The following is a 22,914-nucleotide window of genomic DNA, read 5'->3' as shown; positions in this document are numbered from 1 at the left end:
TTTGCTAATAGTGCTAAGAGAATGTGAATAGGAATTTGTAAAGTACCTGGTGTGTCAGAGACCTGACACACAGACCTGGATGTTGATCCTGAGCTAGTAGCAATTTGTACTATTGTAGAAAGATTGTATCACCCTAACCTAGCCATTGACCAGCTAACTCATTTGTTAATTCATTCATTCTCTATTTTATTCATTAAAAAAAGTTGTTGAGAACCTACCCTTTAAAAGAGGTACCATGTGTATAGTAATTCTCTTGCATTCTTTTTTCCCAGGTATGTAGTGGTTTAGAGCACTTGCTTAAGCTTCTCTGTTACGAATTATTTGCTCATGCTATATACTTTTAACATTTTATTCTTGCCTTTCTTGAATGGTAACCTTATTGATAAAATAGCAGTACTAAGGCCTCTAGCTAGTAATTAATGTAACACATTGGAAGGATCTTGCCTGATGCAAATCTTTTATTCTCAACTTTAGCGTCATAACAGATCACTTAAGCAAAATGTCCTCATTTTCTATCTGCCTTGTGTTTTCGGTAATTCAGCTAATTCCCAGCAGGTATTTATAAACTGTCTGAACTGTCTGAATTATAGTAAATTGTCATTTACTATAATTATTATTCACTATCTGAATATGATTATCATTTTTCTAGAACACTGTTGTTCTCCTGCTTTAGTACAAGAAAGCCATGTTTTCATGTATGAGCTATTGAAGTAAATCCTGACACATACTAACATTTTAAACTTAAATTTTCTTATTTATTCTTTTAAAATCTATTCAGTTTTCTATTTACTTTCCATCACACAACATTTATTTGTCCCACAATATTTAAAATACTATGAGGAAAAAATTATCTTTAGAATTTGGAAAATTGATTTATCTCTAGTAATAATTATCCAGGACTTATTTTCAGTTTCTTCCCTTTATTATGCTTGGTGAAAGACTGACATGGTGACGCAGACTCAAAAACGTTAAAAAATATCTCAAATTACATCATTTATGTAACATAGTCTTGTTATTAGGGGTTACCTGATGAGACCCAAATCATTTAATTAAATAGATGCCTAGAGAGCTTCACTTGAAGCCCAGTCTCCCAACACCAGGCACTTTCTCACCAGCCCAGATGAGAAGCCCGGCTCTTGGACATCCCAGCAGAGTCTGCTTTTTCCCTATAGCATGTTACTTCCCACAAAACATAGAATGTAATGGATACTTAACACTTAAGTAAATTAATAATTCACCAAAGGTCTAGGTATGGTAGAAATTTGAAACGTTCTCAAAGCATAATTTAAGGAAACATATTTATATAAAAAGTTAATGATCTATTTATTATATAACAATAACAAGAAATCACATTTTAAAGTGTTTTTATCTGTATGATCTGGCTACTGTAACTTAATATTATTGCAGAAAAGCTATAACATTGTAACATGCTATGAAGGAGAGAGGAGGCTTATCTTCATGATGGTCTTGTTCAAAAAGCACCTTTTCTCCACTCCCATAGGCACTCTTTCGGACAGTAGCAATGATGGTGCCTGATTATGCCATGATTGCCGAAATAGTCCTGTACTCCTGTGGCTTTGTCACAGCTCGGCCACTGTCGGTAAAGATTGTGGCTACGTATCGCCTGTGTTCAGAGCAGTTGTCATCACAACATCACTATGACTATGGAATGAGAGCCGTGAAGTCAGTGCTCACCGCAGCTGGGAATCTAAAGGTAGAAAACGCAAGTGGCTTCTTACTCATTCATTTCCTGTTTATAAATCTCAGGACCATGTGTCTTCACAAGAGTTACACTAACTGGTTAGTTTCATCAACTGAAAAAAAGTTCAGTTATCGTACTAACATAATTAATTATTTGCACACGTGGAAAAGGACATTTTATGATTTGTAAAACCTTAGACATGTGATCAGTGATTTGAGTTCCATTCCACAATTTTAACTGTATGAAACTAGGTACTACTGAGGAGTAAAATTCCTTGCTGCTGAGAAATACTTTGAAAGCATTTATATATGAACATATATATATTGAATAGCTTTAAAGGAAATAATCTATGTATAATTAATAAATATATACAGAAGCCCCTAGACATTGTTACTTAATATAATTACACAGTTGCAGCCAACTGTAGACTAGCAGTAATGGATTTGCAATATAATGTTTGCATTTTAAGATGGTATAAATCATAGCTATATTGATAAAAAATCAAAATGTTTGAAGACTTGGGTAATTTTTCATTGAAAGTCTTTTGCAGAAACATAAAATATAACTGTACATTTGTTCTTTATCAAAGTAAGCAAGATAGGCTATAATTAACAGCAAAATGCAAACTGTGGCTTTGGAGCTTATAAAATTTTCACGTTCATGACTGCAGAAGATAAAGATTTTGAAGTATATCTTGTGTGATTAAAAACAATGGCATGCATTTTAATCTTCTATAATAACGTTACCAAGAATTCTGATATATAGTGGTGATATTCTGTTTCACATTAGCCTAACATGACTTCAAGTCATTGTTTTTTTTTTGTAATAAACAAATGCAACTAGAAGCAACAATTTGTATTAACCTGGCATGTCATGATTACATTGTGGTCAGATAATGGGAAAGAAAATGCATTGTCTTAGTGTACGTCATCACTGACATCTTGACTATGGAATTGAGCTATTAAAGTTATGCAGCAAATGAATCCTATCATTCTTTGTCAAAAGCTAATTGAAAATTGTTGAATGTGTTGGCGTGAATATTTTGAAGTTTGTTTCTATTATATCAAAAAGCAATTTAAACCTTTGCTTTAAGATGATAGCCTCTCAAATAACAAAAGAGACTTCTGACACTTCATAATTTACATGTGCTTAGGTTGATCCAAAGTCCATATGAATAGGACTAGCTTTGGCTTTGGAGGCCCTGGAAATTTAGAGACAGCTAACCTTGATTTCCAGGCATCACTGACTTTGTAAGGTTAAAGCCAGTTAAGTAGGAGCGTGGGATTTATTAGAAAGATTCTAGAGAAAAAAGAAGAGGGTTCTGGAAAACTAAATGCATGATGGTAGGAGAAACTGTGGAGTAAGATGTTGAGTAAAGTATAGAAGCTGGGAGAAATATTTCTGAGTTCAGACTTTTTTGTGAATTATTGAACCATCTCATGGACATGAGCAACAAGTTGAGGGTTCAACCAGATTTTTAGTAAACTCTGGGTCTACCACAGATTTTTCAGAATTTAACATAAGTTTTCTGAAGCACCTTCTACTTAAGTGACTTAGTGTATTAATGAGCCCTCTCCACTCTGCCTGGGGATCACACTCAAGCACGCTGGTACTAAGCGTGCAGCCAGCAGGCAGCGTGTTACTCTGCCCTCCCACTTTCTATCAGATGAACTGTTCCTCACCCAGAGCCAGGTGGCTTGTTCCCAAAACTTTCTGAAGCCAGTCGGACATGTTACTGTCGTTATGTCATTTAATTAATTGTCAATGAAATTGATGGTATATGAGCACGAAAAGAAGAGTTTTGTTTCTATGAAAACTAAGTTCATTGTTTAAGAAAGACTCAGTAAAGATGAAATGCTAAAAAAAATGACTTTGAATTAGGTATGGATAAGAAAAGTGAATAAAACTGGGAAAAAACCTTAAAAATCTTAAGGATGCTACACTTAGATTGTCTCCCAAGTATCTTTGAAGAGCATGATCATCTTTAAAAAACAAATCCAAAAAAAAAAAAAAAAAAGACAAATCCAAAACACAACAAAACTGGACAGAGCAGGTGATTCATTATTGATGTGTTTTTTTTCCGACAAGAAAAATGGTCCCGAACTCTACCCTCAGAAAAAAAGCCTTGGCACCAAAATATGGGCAGAGTGAGTGAATGTTTATATGTTTTAAATGCAAGTGCATCTTTCAAAAATGATTGCCCATTTTTAATGATTATTTTCACTTTACCAACCCACTTCTGGTCTTGAATGCATAGGACAAGCAAGCTCTTACCCAATATAGAGGCAATGGCAGCTCCCAAACTATATGGAATTCATGGCCAATAGCTTTTTACCCAGGGCATCTGTGAAAACGTAGTTAGTTCAACTTAGGTTTTCATTATAAACTGGTAGAAAATTCAACAAGTATAATCATCAGTTTCTAAGATTAATAACAGTCCAATTAAATGAAAATAAGTAAGAACAACCCTTTTGCATGGGCTTAAATTGCCTCTGGAGCCTGGTGTTTGTGTGTGTGTGTGTGAACATGTAGGGGGTGCAGTTAATAGCTTCAGATATCATTATGAGCATATTTTCTTTCAGCTGAAATATCCAAATGAAAATGAAGAAATTCTTCTGCTTAGATCTATTATTGATGTAAATCTACCAAAATTTTTATCACATGATTTACCACTCTTTGAGGTAAGAACATTTATTATTACAATGTATCAAAACTCTTCTAATAATGTATTTATCAAGCGTCCATGGTTGCAACTCCCTGTGAGAAACTTCCACTACAGACAACGATGATATGGCACAGAGAAACATAGATCATTCTGTTTTATTCGAAGTGTGTTTAGCTAGCTTTCTTGTTTTGGATAACTTTTAACAACTTGGGATTTTTAAGTTGCACCTTTTCTGCAGAATATAATAAGTACACAAAAGTTACAAAACGTGTTTGCTTCTAAATTTCACGAAAATTTCCTCCCTGGAGGAAAGTAATTGGTCTAACACATCACTGAATCCCTTGCACAGAATGGATACTTGGTAAATGTTTGTCAAATTAATGATTGGAGAAATAAAAAAAAAAATAAGCTTAATTTCTTTAGAAGAGTACAATGGCTTTTATGAAGTTCTTTTTTTCCGGATAATTTAAGAACTAGGCTTCATAATCTTGTTGCATTTTAAAAACTAAATTATAAGTAGTTGAGAAGAACTATTAGAATGATGGTTAAAGTTCCTGTTTTGTCACGTGATGTCATTCTTTTCCTTTTCCCGTTCTCAGGTAGAAGAAATTGGGGGAGGGCTTGGGAGTGGGCTCCTGACACACTGTAGACGTTGCTCTCTCTTGTGCTGCCTTGAGGTACGGGCAGTTGGCTTCCAAAGTGTAAAGACTGAAGTCGTAAGGCTGTCATGGGGAGGGCGGAGAAGTGACACTGCCACTGTAGTGTGGTCCAGTGTCGTTAGCTCTCCATAGCAACCATGCTTCATCACTCTGAAAGGGACTTCCCTTAGTATTTAGAGTTGACAGTGCTAATGTTTTATAGATCAAATCTACAAGGAATAGGTTCAAATTTTCTTCTTAAAAATTTCCCTCAGTTTCTTTGGTACTAGTACGCTGTACAGATTTTCCAGGAGTAAAAGCTATATTTATTTTTATAAAGTGGAAGTGTACCTCACCTATTTGTATTCTCATGCAGCTGTGTATTCATTCAGTGAACATTTATTGAATAATATTAAGAATAATATTTCTTAAATGGGGCATAACTGGCATTTTCAAGTAGGACAGTTCCGTGTTGTGAGAGACTGTCCCATACGCTGCAGAACACTTGGCATCCCTCCTCCCCCAGTGTCTCTGGACTCTCCCAGTGTGAGAACCAGAAGGACAGCTCCACATATTCCCAACTCTCTACCTGGCAGGAGAGTGAAGGGAACTGGTCTTTGTTGAGAACTACTGACTACCAGATATGATCTGGAATTATCTGCTTCTTTCAAGGTTAACCATAAATAATTTGAACAATCTGAGAAGATATTTTTGTTTACTTAGCAAACACTGTGCATTCACAATGGACCAGACCTTATTCTAAGAGTTTTATGAATAGCAACTTATTTAATACTCATAAGCAGCCAACGGGGCAGGTGCTACTGTTATCCCCATTTTACACATGGTGTAACTGCGGCACAGAGATGATAAGTAACTTGTATTCATGGCCAGTATATGAGGGAGAGGGGATTCCAGCCACTCAGCTAGGCTGCAGAGTGATCTTAAAGACCCTACCGCGTTGCCTTTTTCTCTCCTTTGCCCCAAGGAAACTTACTGCTCCAGTGAACTGGTATCAGTTTATCCATAACAGTATTTAAAGGATTAAATTTAGGGGTGATTAAACTGGTAGTTTGTCAGTTCTAAGGGATAGCTTGAATGTATGCTTTCATATTAAGCTCTTCTGAATTTTCACTTTTATCTTCAGAGTAAAAAGAATAGCTGTGTTTCTCACATAGGTTGCTATAATACTTATGAAAAAGCCTTAGCAGTTTATAAAGGGATGTTTCTTAGACCTTGAAATTAACTCTATATATACATATACACTAAATATGGAAGTAGGATTCTTTCCAATCGTACATTATATGATTGTATTCGTTTCCTAAAGCTGCCATAACAAAGTACCACAAACTTGGTGGCTTAAAACAATAGAAATTGATTTTCTCACAGTTCTGGAGGATACAAGTCTGAAATAAGGTGTTGGTTCCCTCTGAAGGCTTTAGGAAAGAATCCTTCCTTGTTTCTTCTTGGCTTCTGATGGCTACTGGTGATCTTTGATGTTCCTCGGCTTGTCATTACTTCAGACTCTGTCCCCATCACTAGATGGCCTTCTTCCCTGGGTATCGTTGTGTCTGCGTCTTCCTCTCCTTTCTGTTATAAAGACACCAATCACTGGAGTTGGGCTCCAGTATGATCTCATCTTATCTAATTACATCTGCAAAGATCTTATTTCCAAATAAGGTGAGATCCTGAGGTTCCAGGTGCACGTACATTTCTGAGGGACGCTAAGCTGATTAACATACTACCCACTACAATGATTAAAATACCATCGAACTAATTTTTGTATATGGTATGAGGCATGGATGGAAGTTCATTATTTTGACAAATCCAGGTACTCTAGCATAATTTGTTCAAGACTATTTTTTTAATCCTTTTCTCTACGGGATTGCCTTTGAGTCTTTGTTGAGAATGAGTTGTTCCCATGTGTGTGGGTCTATTTCTGGTCTCCCTATTCTGTTCCATTGATACATTTGTGTATTTTTATACTAATGTGACCCCATCTTTAGAATAAGCCTTCAAATCAGATCGTGTTCATCCTCTAACTTTTTAACTTAAAAAGATGTAAAACTGCAACATTTCTGGAGGAAAACAAGAGAAATCCCTTGTGAATTTGGAAAAGGCAAAAATTTCTTAAATACAACACCGAAAGCACGATGCATGAAACAATAAATTCATAAAATAGACTCATCAAAATTTAAAAGTTTGCTCTTTGAAATACACTGGTAAGAGAATGAAAGACAAGCTAGAGACTAGAAAAAAAATTTGCATATTAGATGTATGATGAAGGACTTGTATGCAGAATATTTAAAGAATGGTCAAAACTTACCATGAAGAAAATAAACCGATTAAAAATAGGCAAAAGATTTGAACAGACATTTCACTAAAGAAGATATACATATGGTACACAAGTACATGCAAAAATGTTACTTTTTGGGAAATGCAAATTGAAGCCACAACAAGATACTGTTACTTGTTACTATGGCTAAAATTAAGAAGACTGACCATACCAAATATTGAAACTCTCATACACTGCTTGGGGGGGATGTAATATAATAATACAACAACCTTGGAAAGCAGACAGTTTCTTAAAACGGTAAATACACACTCACCATACTATCCAGGTGTTCCACTCCTCATTATTCACCCGAGAGAAATGAAAGCATTTGTCCATACAAAGACTTGTATACACATGTTTATAGTAGCTTTATTTATTTCCCAAACTGGAAACAATGAAAATGTCCATCAACAGGAAAATGGATTTAAAAACTGGCACCTCAATACAGTGGACTACTTCAATGCAATGAACTATTGATATATGCTGTGAAAGGTGTGAATTTCCAAATCTTTATGCCAAGTGAAAGAAGCCAGACAAAAAATAAAGTAGTACATGTAATGTGTAATTTCAGCCCTAATAAATTCTAGATTTTGCAAGTAAAACTAGTAACAGAAAGCAAATCAGTGTTTGTTGGTTGTCTGGGGATGGAGATAGGAGGTGGCAAGGAGAGGAGAGAAGGAGGATTATAAAAGGCCACAAGGAGACTTGTGTCTGTGATTGGTATGTTGATTATCTTCATTGAGTTGGTGGTTTCACTTATCAAATTGTACCCTTTAAATATAAACAGTTCACTGTATGTCAATCATACCTCTATGAAGCTGTTAAAAATACTGAACTATTACTCAATGGCTCTATTTCCATCAATGTTAAATATAAGGATGTGAGAAATTTTATCAAGTTTATGTATGTCTATATGTCTATATATATATGTATATATACATATACACATATACATACATATACACATATACATACATATATATAGAGAGAGAGACAGAGAATATGAGAATGTATAGATAGATAATGTAAATTCCCAAATCATCTATCCTTAGGGAATTACTTCAGATTTGTTTCCTGGGGTGAAATTACCAAAACCAGATTACAGTGATTTGCTGGGAGCCATCAAAGACAACTCTGACTCCATGAATTTGCAAATGACCAGATTCTTTTCTGAGAAGATTCTTCAGATATATGAAATGATGATTGTGCGTCATGGCTTTATGATTGTTGGAGAGCCATTTGGAGGAAAAACCAGTGCATATCGTGTCTTAGCTGGAGCACTAAATGATCTATGTGAAAAGGTAAGTGTGTTATTAATGCATTAATTTATTGATCATCAGCTTTGTGCAAGATAGAATGTATGGTCATTTAAAAGGGTACTTTAATGCAGCAACTTAAACTTATGAGAATACAGAGGAAATAAAATTAGAAAAGTAATACCAAGCAAGTAGGAAGTTCAGTATACAAAGGGTATGCCACAGATTTGCCTCAAGCCCTTTTGTTTCTTTTTTTAAAAAGTTTAATCATAAAGGTAACACGTTCATTGTAGAAAAAAGTCTGAAAACATGAAAAAACCTGACAGTTTTCTTTTCTATACTTTCTTAGGAGAGGATTTTTTATTTTCTTGTTTAGATTTGTAACGCAAACTTGTTAGTGGCTGCTAGGGGTACTGAACTGAAGTGTGTGTGTGTGTGTGTGTGTGTGTGTGTGTGTGTGCGCACGTGCATGCATTATATAATACATGCATATGTAAGTGTAGTAAATAATGATGATTATATTATTCAAAATTCCTGTCCTACACATCTCAGTTTGGTCTACTTTGATAGGCTAAAGGAGTGAGGCTGTTTTAAATTCTCCAACTAATATTGCATTTCTGTCTACTTTGTATTTCAAATAGTTCTTGCTTCATATATTTCAGTATTTGTAGCCAAATGGGATTTGTGATCATTACATCTTCATTGTGACGCCTCCCTTCAGCTAGTATAAAATTATGTACTTGTATTATTTGCCTTGTATCCCCTGTGTCTAATTTCAGTATTGCACCCCCTGCTTTCTCCTTGCATATATATTTGCCCATGTCTTTAATTGTGACTCTGGCTGTCACTGTGATTTACTTTTTTATGGAGGGTAATTAGTTTTAACTTTTATTTTCTCCAGTTTGGCCTTTATCTTCTCATAGGGGAATTTTAATTCGATTGTATTTATTATCAAACAAACTGATATGTACTTATTTCTGTCACCTGTTCCTTTATGGTTTTATCCTTTCAGGCTGTTTCCTTTCTTCTCCTCCCTTCCTTTCCCTTTATCCTTCCTGCCTTCCTTTCCTCAGTTTTTGTTTGCATTTTTCCTATTTTGTTGTTTTATAGGGACTAATTTTTTGCTATAAAAAATAAGTCTCTAAAAGAGCCAAATGTGATGCCACTCAAAGATTAAAGAAGATGGAGGTATGAGCATGTATTCTGGTCCAATATAAAGCCCGAAAGTGATTCATTATCAGGAAATTCTAAGAGTGACATTGTGGTATTGTAAAAGGGGCAAGACTCCATAGCCACTGCTTGCAAGCTGTAGCTGCGCACTAGCTTTGTTGCATTTGGGGCAAACACCTTGCTTTAATGGCAGCAACTTTGTTCTGACTAAGATGATAGAACTTTCCCATGCTTCTGAATTTAGGATAACACATCGTTATTCCCTTCCTGGGCACAGAGAAGAAAATAAAGACCTTGAGCTTTTTTTTTTTTTTTACTGCTTCACATTATTATTCCCACATGTTTTCTTCAGTTTGGTACTTCATGTCCCAAGCTCCAGTGGTGGTGGGCAGAAAGCAGTGTGGGAAAGAGTTGAACTTGTTATGTTATATAAAGAAGAAATGATTGTGAATAAGTAGAGCACAGGCGATTTTTAGGGCAGGGGAACTATTCTGTATATATTGTAATGGTGGATACATGACATTATGTATTTGGCAAAATCCATAGAAGTGGCCAATACAAAGAGTAAACCTTAATGTAAACCATGGGCTTTAGTTAAAAATAATGAATCCATATCAGTGGAGGAACTGAGGAATTGAGGAATCATAACAATGTACCACACCAATGCAAGGCTTTAATAGTAGGGGAAACTGTGTGGGGGGGGCGGGAAGATGGAGGGAATATATGTGAATCTCTGTATATTTTCTGTTCAGTTTTTCTGTAAACCCAAAGCTACTCTAAAAAAATAAAGTCTATTAATTAAAAACTTAAAAAAGCCTATGCCCCAAGGGTATTAACATCTCTCATTAATTCCATATACCAGCTTTCAAGGTTCTGGTGGAAACTATCAGCTTACCAATATTAATTTTTTCACAACTTGAGAATGGTACATATTTGCCTATATTTAAATCATTTAATTTTATCTCAGAGAATGTTTTGTAGTAAGAATCAACCAGTTACAGCCTGTGGGCCAACTTCAGCCCAAAGCCTGTTTTTGTAATGCCAGTGAACTTAGAATGGTGTTAACATTTTTAAGGTTTGTAAAGAAAAACAGAAAAGAACATGTAACCTGTTGATCTATCAATAGTAAATATTATATGCTTTTGACCAACATTTGCTACTTTATTCCTAAGTATCCTATGAGCTCTTAAATCCTATTGTAAATGGTATTTTTAAATTTTATTTTTCAGTTCATTGGCATTATAGAAAATACAATCAATTTTTGTATAATGACTTTGCTGCAGACTTGTTAAATGAACTCTTTACTTCTGGTAGTTTTTGTGTAGAATCTTTAGGATTTTCTACATGCCCATTCATGTTTTCCATGAATAATGACAGTATTAGTTGGAGTATTATTCTTTTAAATTAATAAAGCAGTATTATTTATTACTTTAAATAAATAAATCTTTTTTTTCTATTAAGGGGTTAATGGAAGAAAACAAGGTTCAGATTACTGTTTTAAACCCTAAGTCTGTCACCATGGGTCAGCTGTATGGACAGTTTGACTTAGTGTCCCATGAGTGGTCCGACGGGATCCTCGCTGTCAGTTTCAGAGCATTTGCTGCTTCATCGGTAAGTGCTAACACTTTTCAATGCTATGAGAGTTATGATTTTTTCAGTTGTTTCAAGTAAACGTCTGTATTTGTAGCTCAAGGTACTTATTTAAAACACATTACTGGGATCCTTGAGGCGCCGGCCGCCGCCCCAGCCAGCGTCTGAGCCAAGCCCCCGCGTCCTTCGCCTCCGTGTGCCCATGGCCTTTAAACTGCCGGTTCCTCGGCTGCGGGCGGGGCCGCTGAGTTTCCCGCTGGGAGGTAAAGTGGCCCCCCTTTACCTCCCAGATGCCGCAAGGAGACAAGCCTCTGGGCCCTAGGTATGCCACCCTCGCCCTACACGTGCCGGGGCGAGGCCCTCGCGAGGCCGAGGAGGCGGAGTGCTTTTGCCTGAGCGCAGTGAGTGGGGCGTGGTGCCTTGTCTCTTCTCCCTCCACAGGTGAGAGAATTGAGACAAGGAAATGATATGCCCTGCTTGGTATAAATACAACTGGATATAAACTTCAGGAGGCCAAAGTACATCATCTCTCTCGTTCAGTCCTGTATCTTGAGCAGCTAATACTGTGCCAGGCATATGCTTTGCTTTTACCATTTGTCCTAGGGTTCTGTCTGTCCGTTTTTTGCTTTTTGTTTTTAAGTATAGTTTTTAGCGCTTGTTATCATTAGTGGATTTGTTTTTTGGTTTCGTTGCTCTCTTCTTTCTTTCTTTTTTTTTATTACTTTATTTTTAATATTTAAAAAAAAATTTTATCTTAGTAACTTTATTTTATTTTACATATTTTTCTTTTTGTTTTTTTCTCCCTTTTCTTCTGAGCCATGTGGCTGACAGGGTCTTGGTGCTCCGGCCAGGTGTCAGGCCTGAGCCTCTGAGGTGGGAGAGCCAAATTCAGGGTATTGGTCCACCAGAGACCTCCAGGCTCCACGTAATATCAAGTGGTGAAAGCTCTTTCAGAGATCTCCGTCTCAACACTAAGACCCAGCTCCACTCAACGACCAGCAAGCTACAGTGCTGGGCACCCCATGCCAAACAACTAGCAAGACAGGAACACAACCCCACCCATTAGCAGAGAGGCTGCCTAAAACCATAATAAGGTCACAGGCACCCCAAAACACACCACTGGACATGGTCCTTCCCACCAGAAAGACAAGATCCAGCCTCATCCACCAGAACACAAGCACCAGTCCCCTCCACCAGGAAGCCTACACAACCCACTGAACCAGCCTTACCCACTGGGGGCCGACACCAAAAACAGTGGGAACTACGAACCTGCAGCCTGCGAAAAGGAGACCCCACACACAATAAGTTAAGCAAAATGAGAAGACAGAGAAACACAGCAGATGAAGGAGCAAGGTAAAAACCCACCAGACCAAACAAATGAAGAGGAAATAGGCAGTCTATCTAAAAAAGAGTTCAGAGTCATGATAGTAAAGATGATCCAAAATCTTGGAAATAGAATAGAGAAAATACAAGAAACGTTTAACAAGGACCTAGAAGAACTAAAGAGCAAACAAACAATGATAAACAGCACAATAAATGAAATGAAAAATTCTCTAAAAGGAATCAATAGCAGAATAACTGAGGCAGAAGAACGGATAAGTGACCTGAAAGATAAAACAGTGGAAATAACTACTGCAGAGCAGAATAAAGAAAAAAGAATGAAAAGAATTGAGGACAGTCTCAGCGACCTCTGGGCCAATGCACCAACATTTGAGTTATAAGGGTCCCAGAAGAAGAAGAGAAAAAGAAAGGGACTGAGAAATTATTTGACGAGATTATAGTTGAAAACTTCCATAACATGGGAAAGGAAATAGTCAATCAAGTCCAGGAAGTGCAGAGAGTCCCATACAGGATAAATCCAAGGAGAAACACACCAAGACACAGATTAATGAAAGTATCAAAAATTAAATACAAAGAGAATATTTTTAAGGCAGCAAGGGAAAAGCAACAAATAACATACAAGGGAATCCCCATAAGGTTAACAGCTGATCTTTCAGCAGAAACTCTGCAAGCCAGAAGGGTGTGGCAGGACATATTTAAAGTGATGAAAGGGGAAAACCTACAACCAAGGTTACTCTACCCAGCAAGGATCTCATTCAGATTTACAGACAAGCAAAAGCTAAGAGAATTCAACACCACCAAACCAGCTTTACAACAAATGCTAAAGGAACTTCTCTAGGCAGGAAACACAAGAGAAGGAAAAGACCTGCAATAACAAACCCAAAACAATTAAGAAAATGGTAATAGGAACGTACATGTCGATAACTACCTTAAGTGTAAATGGATTAAATGCTCCAACCAAAAGACATAGACTGGCTGAATGGATACAAAAACAAGACCCATATATATGCTGTCTACAAGAGACCCACTTCAGACCTAGGGATACATACAGACTGAAAGTGAGGGGATGGAAAAAGATATTCCATGCAAATGGAAATCAAAAGAAAGCTGGAGTAGCAATTCTCATATCAGACAAAATAGTCTTTAAAAGAAAGACTATTACAAGAGACAAAGAAGGACGCTACATAATGATCAAGGGATCAATCCAGGAAGAAGATATAACAATTGTAAATATTTATGCACCCAACATAGGAGCACCTCAATACATAAGGCAAATGCTAACAGCCATAAAAGGGGAAATTGACAGTAACACAGTCATAGTAGGGGACTTTAATACCCCACTTTCCCCAATGGACAGATCATCCAAAATGAAAATAAATAAGGAAACACAAGCTTTAAATGATACATTAAACAAGGTGGACTTAATTGACATTTACAGGACATTCTATCCAAAAACAACAGAATACACTTTCTTCTCAAGTGCTCATGGAACGTTCTCCAGGACAGATCATATCTTGGGTCACAAATCAAGCCTTGGTAAATTTAAGACAATTGAAGTCGTATCAAGTATCTTCTCTGACCATAATGCTATAAGACTAGATATCAATTACAGGAAAAAAATCTGTAAAAAATACAAACATATGGAGGCTAAACAATACACTACTAAATAACCAAGAGATCACTGAAGAAATCAAAGAGGAAATCAAAATATACCTAGAAACAAATGACAATGAAAACACGATGACCCAAAACCTATGGGATGCAGCAAAAGCAGGTCTAAAAGGGAAGTTTATAGCACTAGAATCCTACCTCAAGAAATAAGAAACATCTCAAATAACCAACCTAACCTTACAAGTAAAGCAATTAGAGAAAGAAGAACAAAAACACCCCAAAATTAGCAGAAGGAAAGGAATCATAAAGATCAGATCTGAAGTAAATGAAAAAGAAATGAAGAAAACGATAGCAAAGATCAATAAAACTAAAAGCTGGTTCTTTGAAAAGATAAACAAAATTGATAAACCATTATTAGCCAGACTCATCAAGAAAAAAAGGGAGAAGACTCAAATTAACAGACTTAGAAATGAAAAAGGAGAAGTAACAACTGACACTGCAGAAATACAAAGGATCAGGAGAGATTACTACAAGCAACTATATGCCAATAAAATGGACAACCTGGAAGAAATGGACAAATTCTTAGAAAAGCACAACCTTCCGAGACTGAACCAGGAAGAAATAGAAAATATAAACAGACCAATCACAAGCAGTGAAATTGAAACTGTGATTAAAAATCTTCCAGCAAACAAAAGCCCAGGATCAGATGGCTTCACAGGTGAATTCTATCAAACATTTAGAGAAGAGCTAACACCCATCCTTCTCAAACTCTTCCAAAATATAGCAGAGGGAAGAACACTCCCAAACTCATTCTACCAGGCCATCATCACCCCGATACCAAAACCAGAAAAAATGTCACAACAAAAGAAAACTACAGGCCAATATTGCTGATGAACATAGATGCAAAAATCCTCAACAGAATACTAGCAAACAGAATCCAGCAGCACATTAAAAGGATCATGTGCCATGATCAAGTGGGGTTTATACCAGGAATGCAAGGATTCTTCAATATACCCAAATCAATCAATGTGATAATCCATATTAACAAACTGAAGGAGAAAAACCATATGATCATCTCAATAGATGCAGAAAAAGCTTTCGACAGAATTCAACACCCACTTATGATAAAAACTCTCCAGAAAGTAGGGATAGAGGGAACTTACCTCAACATAATAAAGGCCATATATGACAAACCCACAGCCAACATTGTTCTCAATGGTGAAAAACTGAAACCATTTCCACGAAGATCAGGAACAAGACAAGGTTGCCCACTCTCACCACTATTATTCAACATAGTTTTGGAAGTTTTAGCCACAGCAATCAGAGAAGAAAAAGAAATGAAAGGAATCCAAATCAGAAAAGAAAAAGTAATAATGTCACTGTTTGCAGATGACATGATACTATACAAAGAGAATCCTAAAGATGCTACCAGAAAACTACTAGAGCTAATCAATGAATTTGGTAAAGTAGCAGGATACAGAATTAATGCACAGAAATCTCTTGCATTCTTATACACTAATAATGAACAATCTGAAAGAGAAATTAAGGAAACACTCCCATGTACCATTACAACAAAAAGAATAAAATACCTAGGAATAAACCTACCTAAGGAGACAAAAGACCTGTATGCAGAAAACTATAAGACACTGATGAAAGAAATTAAAGATGATACAAACAGATGGAGAGATATACCATGTTCTTGGATTGGAAGAATCAACATTGTGAAAATGAGTATACTACCCAAAGCAATCTACAGATTCAATTCAATCCCTATCAAACTACCAATGGCATTTTTCACAGAACTAGAACAAAAAATTTCTCAATTTGTATGGAAACACAAAAGACCCCAAATAGCCAAAGCAATCTTGAGAAAGAAAAATGGAGCTGGAGGAATCAGGCTCCCTGACTTCAGACTATACTACAAAGCTACAGTAATCGAGACAGTGTGGTGCTGGCACAAAAACAGAAATTTAGATCTATTGAACAGGATAGAAAGCCCAGAGGTAAACCCATGCACATATGGGCACCTTATCTTTGACAATGGAGGCAAGAATATACAATGGAGAAAAGGCAGTCTCTTCAATAAGTGGTACTGGGAAGACTGGACAGCTACATGTAAAAGAATGAAGTTGGAACACTCCCTAACACCATACACAAAAATAAACTCAAAATGGATTCGAGACCTAAATGTAAGACCGGACACTATAAAACTCTTAGAGGAAAACATAGGAAGAACACTCTTTGACATAAATCACAGCAAGATCTTTTTTGATCCACGTCCTAGAGTAATGGAAATAAAAACAAAAATAAACAAATGGGACCTAATGAAACTTCAAAGCTTTTGCACAGCAAAGGAAACCATAAACAAGACGAAAAGACAACCCTCAGAATGGGAGAAAATATTTGCAAACGAATCAGCGGACAAAGGATTAATCTCCAAAATATACAAACAGCTCATGCAGCTCAATATCAAAAAAACAAACAACCCAATCCAAAAATGGGCAGAAGACCTACATAGACATTTCTCCAGAGAAGACATACAGATGGCCAAGAAGCACATGAAAAGATGCTCAACATCACTAATTATTAGAGAAATGCAAATCAAAACTACAATGAGATATCACCTCACACCAGTTAGAATGGGCATCATCAGAAAATCTCCAAACAACAAATGCTGGAGAGGGTGTGGAGAAAAGGGAACCCTCTTGCACTGTTTGTGGGAATGTAAATTGATACAGCCACTATGGAGAACAGTATGGAGGTTCCTTAAAAAACTAAAAATAGAGTTACCCTATGATCCAGCAGTCCCACTACTGGGCATATACCCAGAGAAAACGATAATTCAAAAAGACACATGCACCCCAGTGTTCATTGCAGCACTATTGACAGTACCCAGGTCATGGAAGCAACCTAAATGCCCATCGACGAATGAATGGATAAAGAAGTTGTGGCACGTGTATACAGTGGAATATTACTCAGCCGTAAAAAGAAATGAAATTGTGTTATCTATAGTGAGGTGGATGGACCTAGAGACTGTCATACAGAGTGAAGTATGTCAGAAAGAGAAAAACAAATACTGTATGCTAACACATATACATGGAATCTAAAAAAAAATAGGTTCTGAAGAACCTAGGGGCAGGACAGGAATAAAGACGCAGATGTAGAGAATGGACTTGAGGGCATGGGGAGGGGGAAGGGTAAGATGAGACGAAGTGAGAGACTGGCATTGACATATATACACTACCAAATGTAAAATAGATAGATAGTGGGAAGCAGCCACATAGCACGGGGATATCAGCTCAGTGCTTTGTGACCATCTAGAGCGGTGGGATGGGGAGGGTGGGAGGGAGACGCAAGAGGGAGGAGATATGGGGATATATGTATAGGTATAGCTGATTCACTTTGTTATACAGCAGCAACTAACACAACATTGTAAAGCAATTATCCTCTGATAAAGATGTTAAAAAATATATAAATAAATAAAACACGTTACTGAATAGTGTGGCAGTGTTTCTGTGAAGAGCACTGTTAGTGCCTGCAGAGAGGCCAGAGACCATGAGGGCAGGCATCTTCTCCTCAGTATGCACAGAAGAGAGGGCAGGAGAAAAGAAGACTGGGGAGAGTATTTCTGATGTTCTTTTTCCAGGCTAAGTGACCCAGGAAGGAGAGCATCTGAATAACATGATCCTTTCAATCCTTCAATAACGTTCTTCCTGTGCCCTGCTGCTCAGCTAGCTGTCAGTGTCACACCCACTAATTGTTAGATAGACTCCAGTGCTTAGAGAGGAAATTGCAGACCTTTATAAAACGATGTCTTACAGATTCCAACACTTACCCTTTAGTGTGTTAGGAAGAGAGTCGGCTGCCTGGGGAAAGCAGAAGAGGTAAAGGGTGTGCCAGCTGCTGGCTGCTGGGAAGGGGAGTGGGAACTTACCTACTCCTGGCTTACCCTACTGAGTGGCTGCTTCCCACTGTACAGAAAAGAGTCCACAGACCAATAAATGTTAACTTGGTTGTCGTATGTTAGCAGGCTCTCCGTGGTCTGTGATTACACCGAGACAGCTTGCTAAGGCTACTCTTACAGGAAGAGGGGCCTAGGCTCCAGACATTTGTTTTTAAGTCTTTTTTTATATAAATGTTTCCTTTATTCTGACTACCATACCTCCTAAATTTGGTGCTCTCTACCTACTTAAGGACCAGCCAGTCATGAGTCAGTGTAATAACAGAAAAACATCAAATTGCAGCTCTGCTTTTATTGCCTGAAGGGCCTTGAGCAATGAATCATGTAAGGATTGGCTCTCAGGGGCCAGAGATCTTGCCCAGTGTCCAACTTCACTGGATAAAGGTAATCAGGAGACACAGGTGGGGTGGGCGGAGGTCTGGGACCACTGATGTCCCAGATCCTTTGATGTCTCAGATCCTTTCTTGTCCCAGTGGATGTCCTCTGGCCCAGATTAACATGTGTAGTCTCCAGATAATGTATGCTGTTACATTATTTATAAAGAAATAATCATGAGACATCTCCCATTTTACACTTAGCTACATAGTATACATTATATTTTCCAGGAAGCTACATCCTGTAAATACTGAGTCTCAAGGAAGTTAAGTAGCTGTCCCGAAGTCACACAGCTGGGAAGTGGTAGAATCAGATTAAAAGTGAGGTCTTTCGGACTGCACAGCCCAACAACTCACCATTACAGGGCAGTGTTTCTCAGAGTGAAGACAAGCAGGCCTGGGAACCCAAGAGCAGGAGGAAAAGTTGCTCTGAGGGTGATCTCCGAGATAACAGGCTCTACCGTGCTTCCTGAGCGTGGCCAGAGCTAGCTTCTGAGTGTGGGTATGGGTGGCTTGAGCCCAGACAGGCCCACTGTCTCGTGGATTAATGCCTTTGGTCACAGGGACTGAGAATGCGTTAAGGTGGATTCAGATCCTTCACTACTTCAACTCAAATTCACATTTGCTGAAGGGGAGCCAAAGCATCATCTGTGTCCTCAGAAGGGCTGCTTCACAAGGATCTGGAAAAGAGAATCAGTTTTTGCTCCCTCTGGCTAATACCTCGCCACTTTTTAATATTTGTTGAACATTTACTGTATTCCGGACACTATGTAAATCTTTTCATGTTTCTCATTGCGGGACTGTGAAGGTTATATTGATATTAATACCCTGTACCACCATGAGGCAGTTCAGCCCAAGAAGGATATGTGTGTTAATTCATTCAGTGGAGGGAACAAAAAATTTGACTTAACACACAAGAGTAATTAATCTGTATGAACACTAAATAGAATCTCTATAGAGTCAGACAGTCTGAATGAAAGTTGTTTTCCCTGGCAATTGCATGTTTGTTTTACTTATGATAGTCTCTAAAACATGTTATATATGAGTTTAGAAACATTGGAAAAGATGGAATCTTAAGATGTTATATATATTTGTCTCATCCATGGCATATATTGGCTTCTTTAGTGAATATATATATATTCACACACGTATGCACACTTTATTCCAAAGATGCCTTTACATTTTGATGGTGAAATTAGTTTTAGGGGTTATATTTTAAAGTTGTAAAATAATGTTATTGAACTTTTCCCCTTCCATGACCATTTTTGTCCTTTATTCACGGTATGCATGAACCAGACGCCAGATAGGAAATGGTTAGTTTTTGATGGGCCAGTAGACGCAGTATGGATTGAGAATATGAACACTGTGCTGGATGACAACAGAAAGCTATGTCTGATGAGCGGGGAGATTATCCAAATGTCACCACAAATGAACCTTATTTTTGAACCAATGGATTTAGAAGTTGCTTCTCCTGCCACTGTAAGTTCTCAGTTTTTCACGTCTGCTTGTAAATTTGAAATGTTATAAATGCGTTTATTGCTTAGTAGCTTTGACTCTAGATGAAAAGTGTTTATAGAATTCATTTTAACAGCCATCTGTGATTCTCCAAGAGCAGCCGTGTCTGTCGACATACCTTGACAAATATAAGTGTCAGGCATATTTTCCTCTTTGCCCAGGACCATTTGGTAAAGTCGTACACAAAAATTTAGATCAGGAAATTATCTAAAGGTATGCTATTTTTTTCCCCAAGAGTTTTCTGAAGATTGTAAGAAATAGATGTATCAAGTCATATTTCTTTTGTAAGCAGTTCCTTGGAGGTAAACAATGATTGTTTTTCCAGGTTTCCAGATGTGGGATGATTTACATGGAGCCTCATATGCTGGGCTGGAGACCGCTGATGTTGTCTTGGATAAATCTGTTACCTCCTGTGATCAGTATTACTCAGAAGGAATTTATAATAGGCTTATTTGACAGAATGGTTCCTGTTTCTGTCGAATTTATTAGAAAGCATACAAAGGTAAGAGGGATGAAAATTTTAATATTTAAAAAATAAATGGAAAATCCAAATTAGCCATATATATACATTTTAATGTCTACTTGTATTGCCAACTACCAGATATTAAAATAACTTCTTTTTTTTTTTTTTAAAGATTGATTGATTGATTGATTGATTGCTATGTTGTGTCTTCGTTTCTGTGCGAGGGCTTTCTCTAGTTGCGGCGAGCGGGGGCCACTCTTCATCACGGTGCGCGGGCCTCTCACTGTCGCGGCCTCTCTTGTTGCGGAGCACAAGCTCCAGACGCGCAGGCTCAGTAGTTGTGGCTCACGGGCCCAGTTGCTCCGCGGCATGTGAGATCTTCCCAGACCAGGGCTCGAAGCCGTGTCCCCTGCATTGGCAGGCAGATTCTCAACCACTGCACCACCAGGGAAGCCCTAAAATAACTTCTTAACTAGTTTGACTAAAAACTCTTTTCTTATTAAAGTTTAAAACTTTTAATTAGCATAATTCTCCAAAAGATATTTTAAATGAAGCATCTTGTGGTTTGAGAAAATGTGTGGATCTTTTCTCTCTTAAAAAACAAACTCAAAGTCCCACCTAATCACACCTGGGTGAAAATATTCTAAATAGTTCTCTCTCATTTCTGATGGACTGGTGTTTTTTAAAATAGTTTTCATTTTGAATTTTTTCTTTATTTTCCAAAGCCTTTAGAATAAATATATATTATTTTATAATTAGAAAAAGGACAGTTGAAACAAGTAATCTCGTTTATGACTTCCAAAGAACTGGATAGTGTGTCACATGGAAAAACACATATTACTGCTTTTTAGACATACTAAATGAGAAATCTGCCATATTTAGCATGAGTGCATCTAATTGTTTAGGGATTACTATGGATAGCTAATAAAACTGGGATTCGGAAAGGGAAGCCAGCCTGTGGTAGAAGAATTGAAAGAGGTCCTAAAGCAAACAAATCCATTTTTCTTTCTTTTAGTACACCCTGGTGATGAGATGGGGGAAAGGTAGAAGGGAGAGAAATGACAGCGTGAATTTCTGGAAGCATGGATGTCTCCTGCCTCTGAGAGTTGATGGAATTCCAGGGAGGCTCTTAAACACCCTCCAGCTGGGAACTGTAGGGAAAGATGCTTAATTTCTGCTTTGGGAGATGTGGACCAAAGGTCCTTTAGGATGACTTTGCTCTGGATCAAATATAGGGAAACAGAGTTGGGATTTCTCCTGCTGTTGGAAATATAATAGAAAAGCTTGAGGCAGGTATTTGTCTCAGTGTTCGGATTTGGAAAGTGGAATTTAAAACCACGGTAATGAAGATTACTTAAAGGCAAATCCAGAGAAAAAAAGAGCAAAGGCTGGAATCCTGGGTATACCAGCAATTTAGAGAGAGGGAACGGGGAGAAGGTTTTGAGTAGCAAGTAGCCAGTGTTATCAGAAATTACTGAGAGTCAGGTGAAGGAAGGAAAGTGTTGGCATGTGTCCCTTGGATCTGGCAGTAGAGATCATGAGGGAGCCCTGGCCCCAGCACTTCGAGGGAAGAGGCAAGAGTACTTCAGGGCGGTTGGTTAGGAATGTGGGTGATACTGACTTGATGGTGAGTGTAGGCTGCTCTTTCAGGAAACTTGGCTGTAACGGAGGATGTTATACATATGAAGTAATCATGTTTCAAAATCAATTAAATATGCATCAATTGAGATAAAATAAGCTATAGGGTTTTTTCTCTCCTGGCATTGTCACAGAAGGTAAGTATTACAAATAAATGGATTTTCCATATAACTGGAACTGATCTTTTCAATAGCAAATAAAGGGAAAATAATTTTTTTTAATTGAGGTATAATTGGCATACAGTATATTAGTTTCAGGTGTACAATATAATGATTTGTATATTTTGTGAAATGATCACCACAGAAAGTCTAGTTAATATCTGTCATACATAGAATTTTGTTCTTGTAATGAGAATTTTAAAAAATCACTTTTAATATAAACTTCCTGAAATGTACTTATGCACTTTTGTCCTTTCTTGAAGAAATTATGAATGCCTGTAGAGAACAGATCTGTGTATGCTGAGGTGGGTAGGAGAGGGATAGATTGGGAATTTGGGATTAGCAGATGCAAACTATCATATATATGTATAACTAAATCACTTTGCTGTACACCAGAAACTAACACAACATTGTGAATCAACTATACTTCAATAAAATAAATTTTAAAAAAAATTATGAATGCCTGTTATTTACTAAGTAGTAATATGCGTCTGTCTTAT

General features: G+C 37.3%; 1 protein-coding gene across 1 annotated transcript in view; it reads left to right on the top strand.

Annotated features, from left to right (window-relative positions):
- The window catches only part of DNAH7 (dynein axonemal heavy chain 7), a 249,393-nt gene that overhangs the window by 108,569 nt on the left and 117,910 nt on the right, over nt 1–22,914 (top strand). Inside the window, exons 28-33 of the mRNA XM_057551036.1 lie at nt 1,502–1,714; nt 4,285–4,383; nt 8,390–8,638; nt 11,225–11,374; nt 19,937–20,119; nt 20,481–20,657. Of these exons, the coding sequence (XP_057407019.1) occupies nt 1,502–1,714; nt 4,285–4,383; nt 8,390–8,638; nt 11,225–11,374; nt 19,937–20,119; nt 20,481–20,657 (1,071 nt within the window). The remainder of the gene's footprint in view (nt 1–1,501; nt 1,715–4,284; nt 4,384–8,389; nt 8,639–11,224; nt 11,375–19,936; nt 20,120–20,480; nt 20,658–22,914) is intronic.

This window comes from Balaenoptera acutorostrata, chromosome 8, assembly GCF_949987535.1.
Source record: "Balaenoptera acutorostrata chromosome 8, mBalAcu1.1, whole genome shotgun sequence".
Classification (NCBI taxonomy): Eukaryota; Metazoa; Chordata; class Mammalia; order Artiodactyla; family Balaenopteridae; genus Balaenoptera; species Balaenoptera acutorostrata.
Note: the sequence above shows the minus strand (reverse complement) of the source record. Positions and strands in the feature narration are given on the sequence as shown.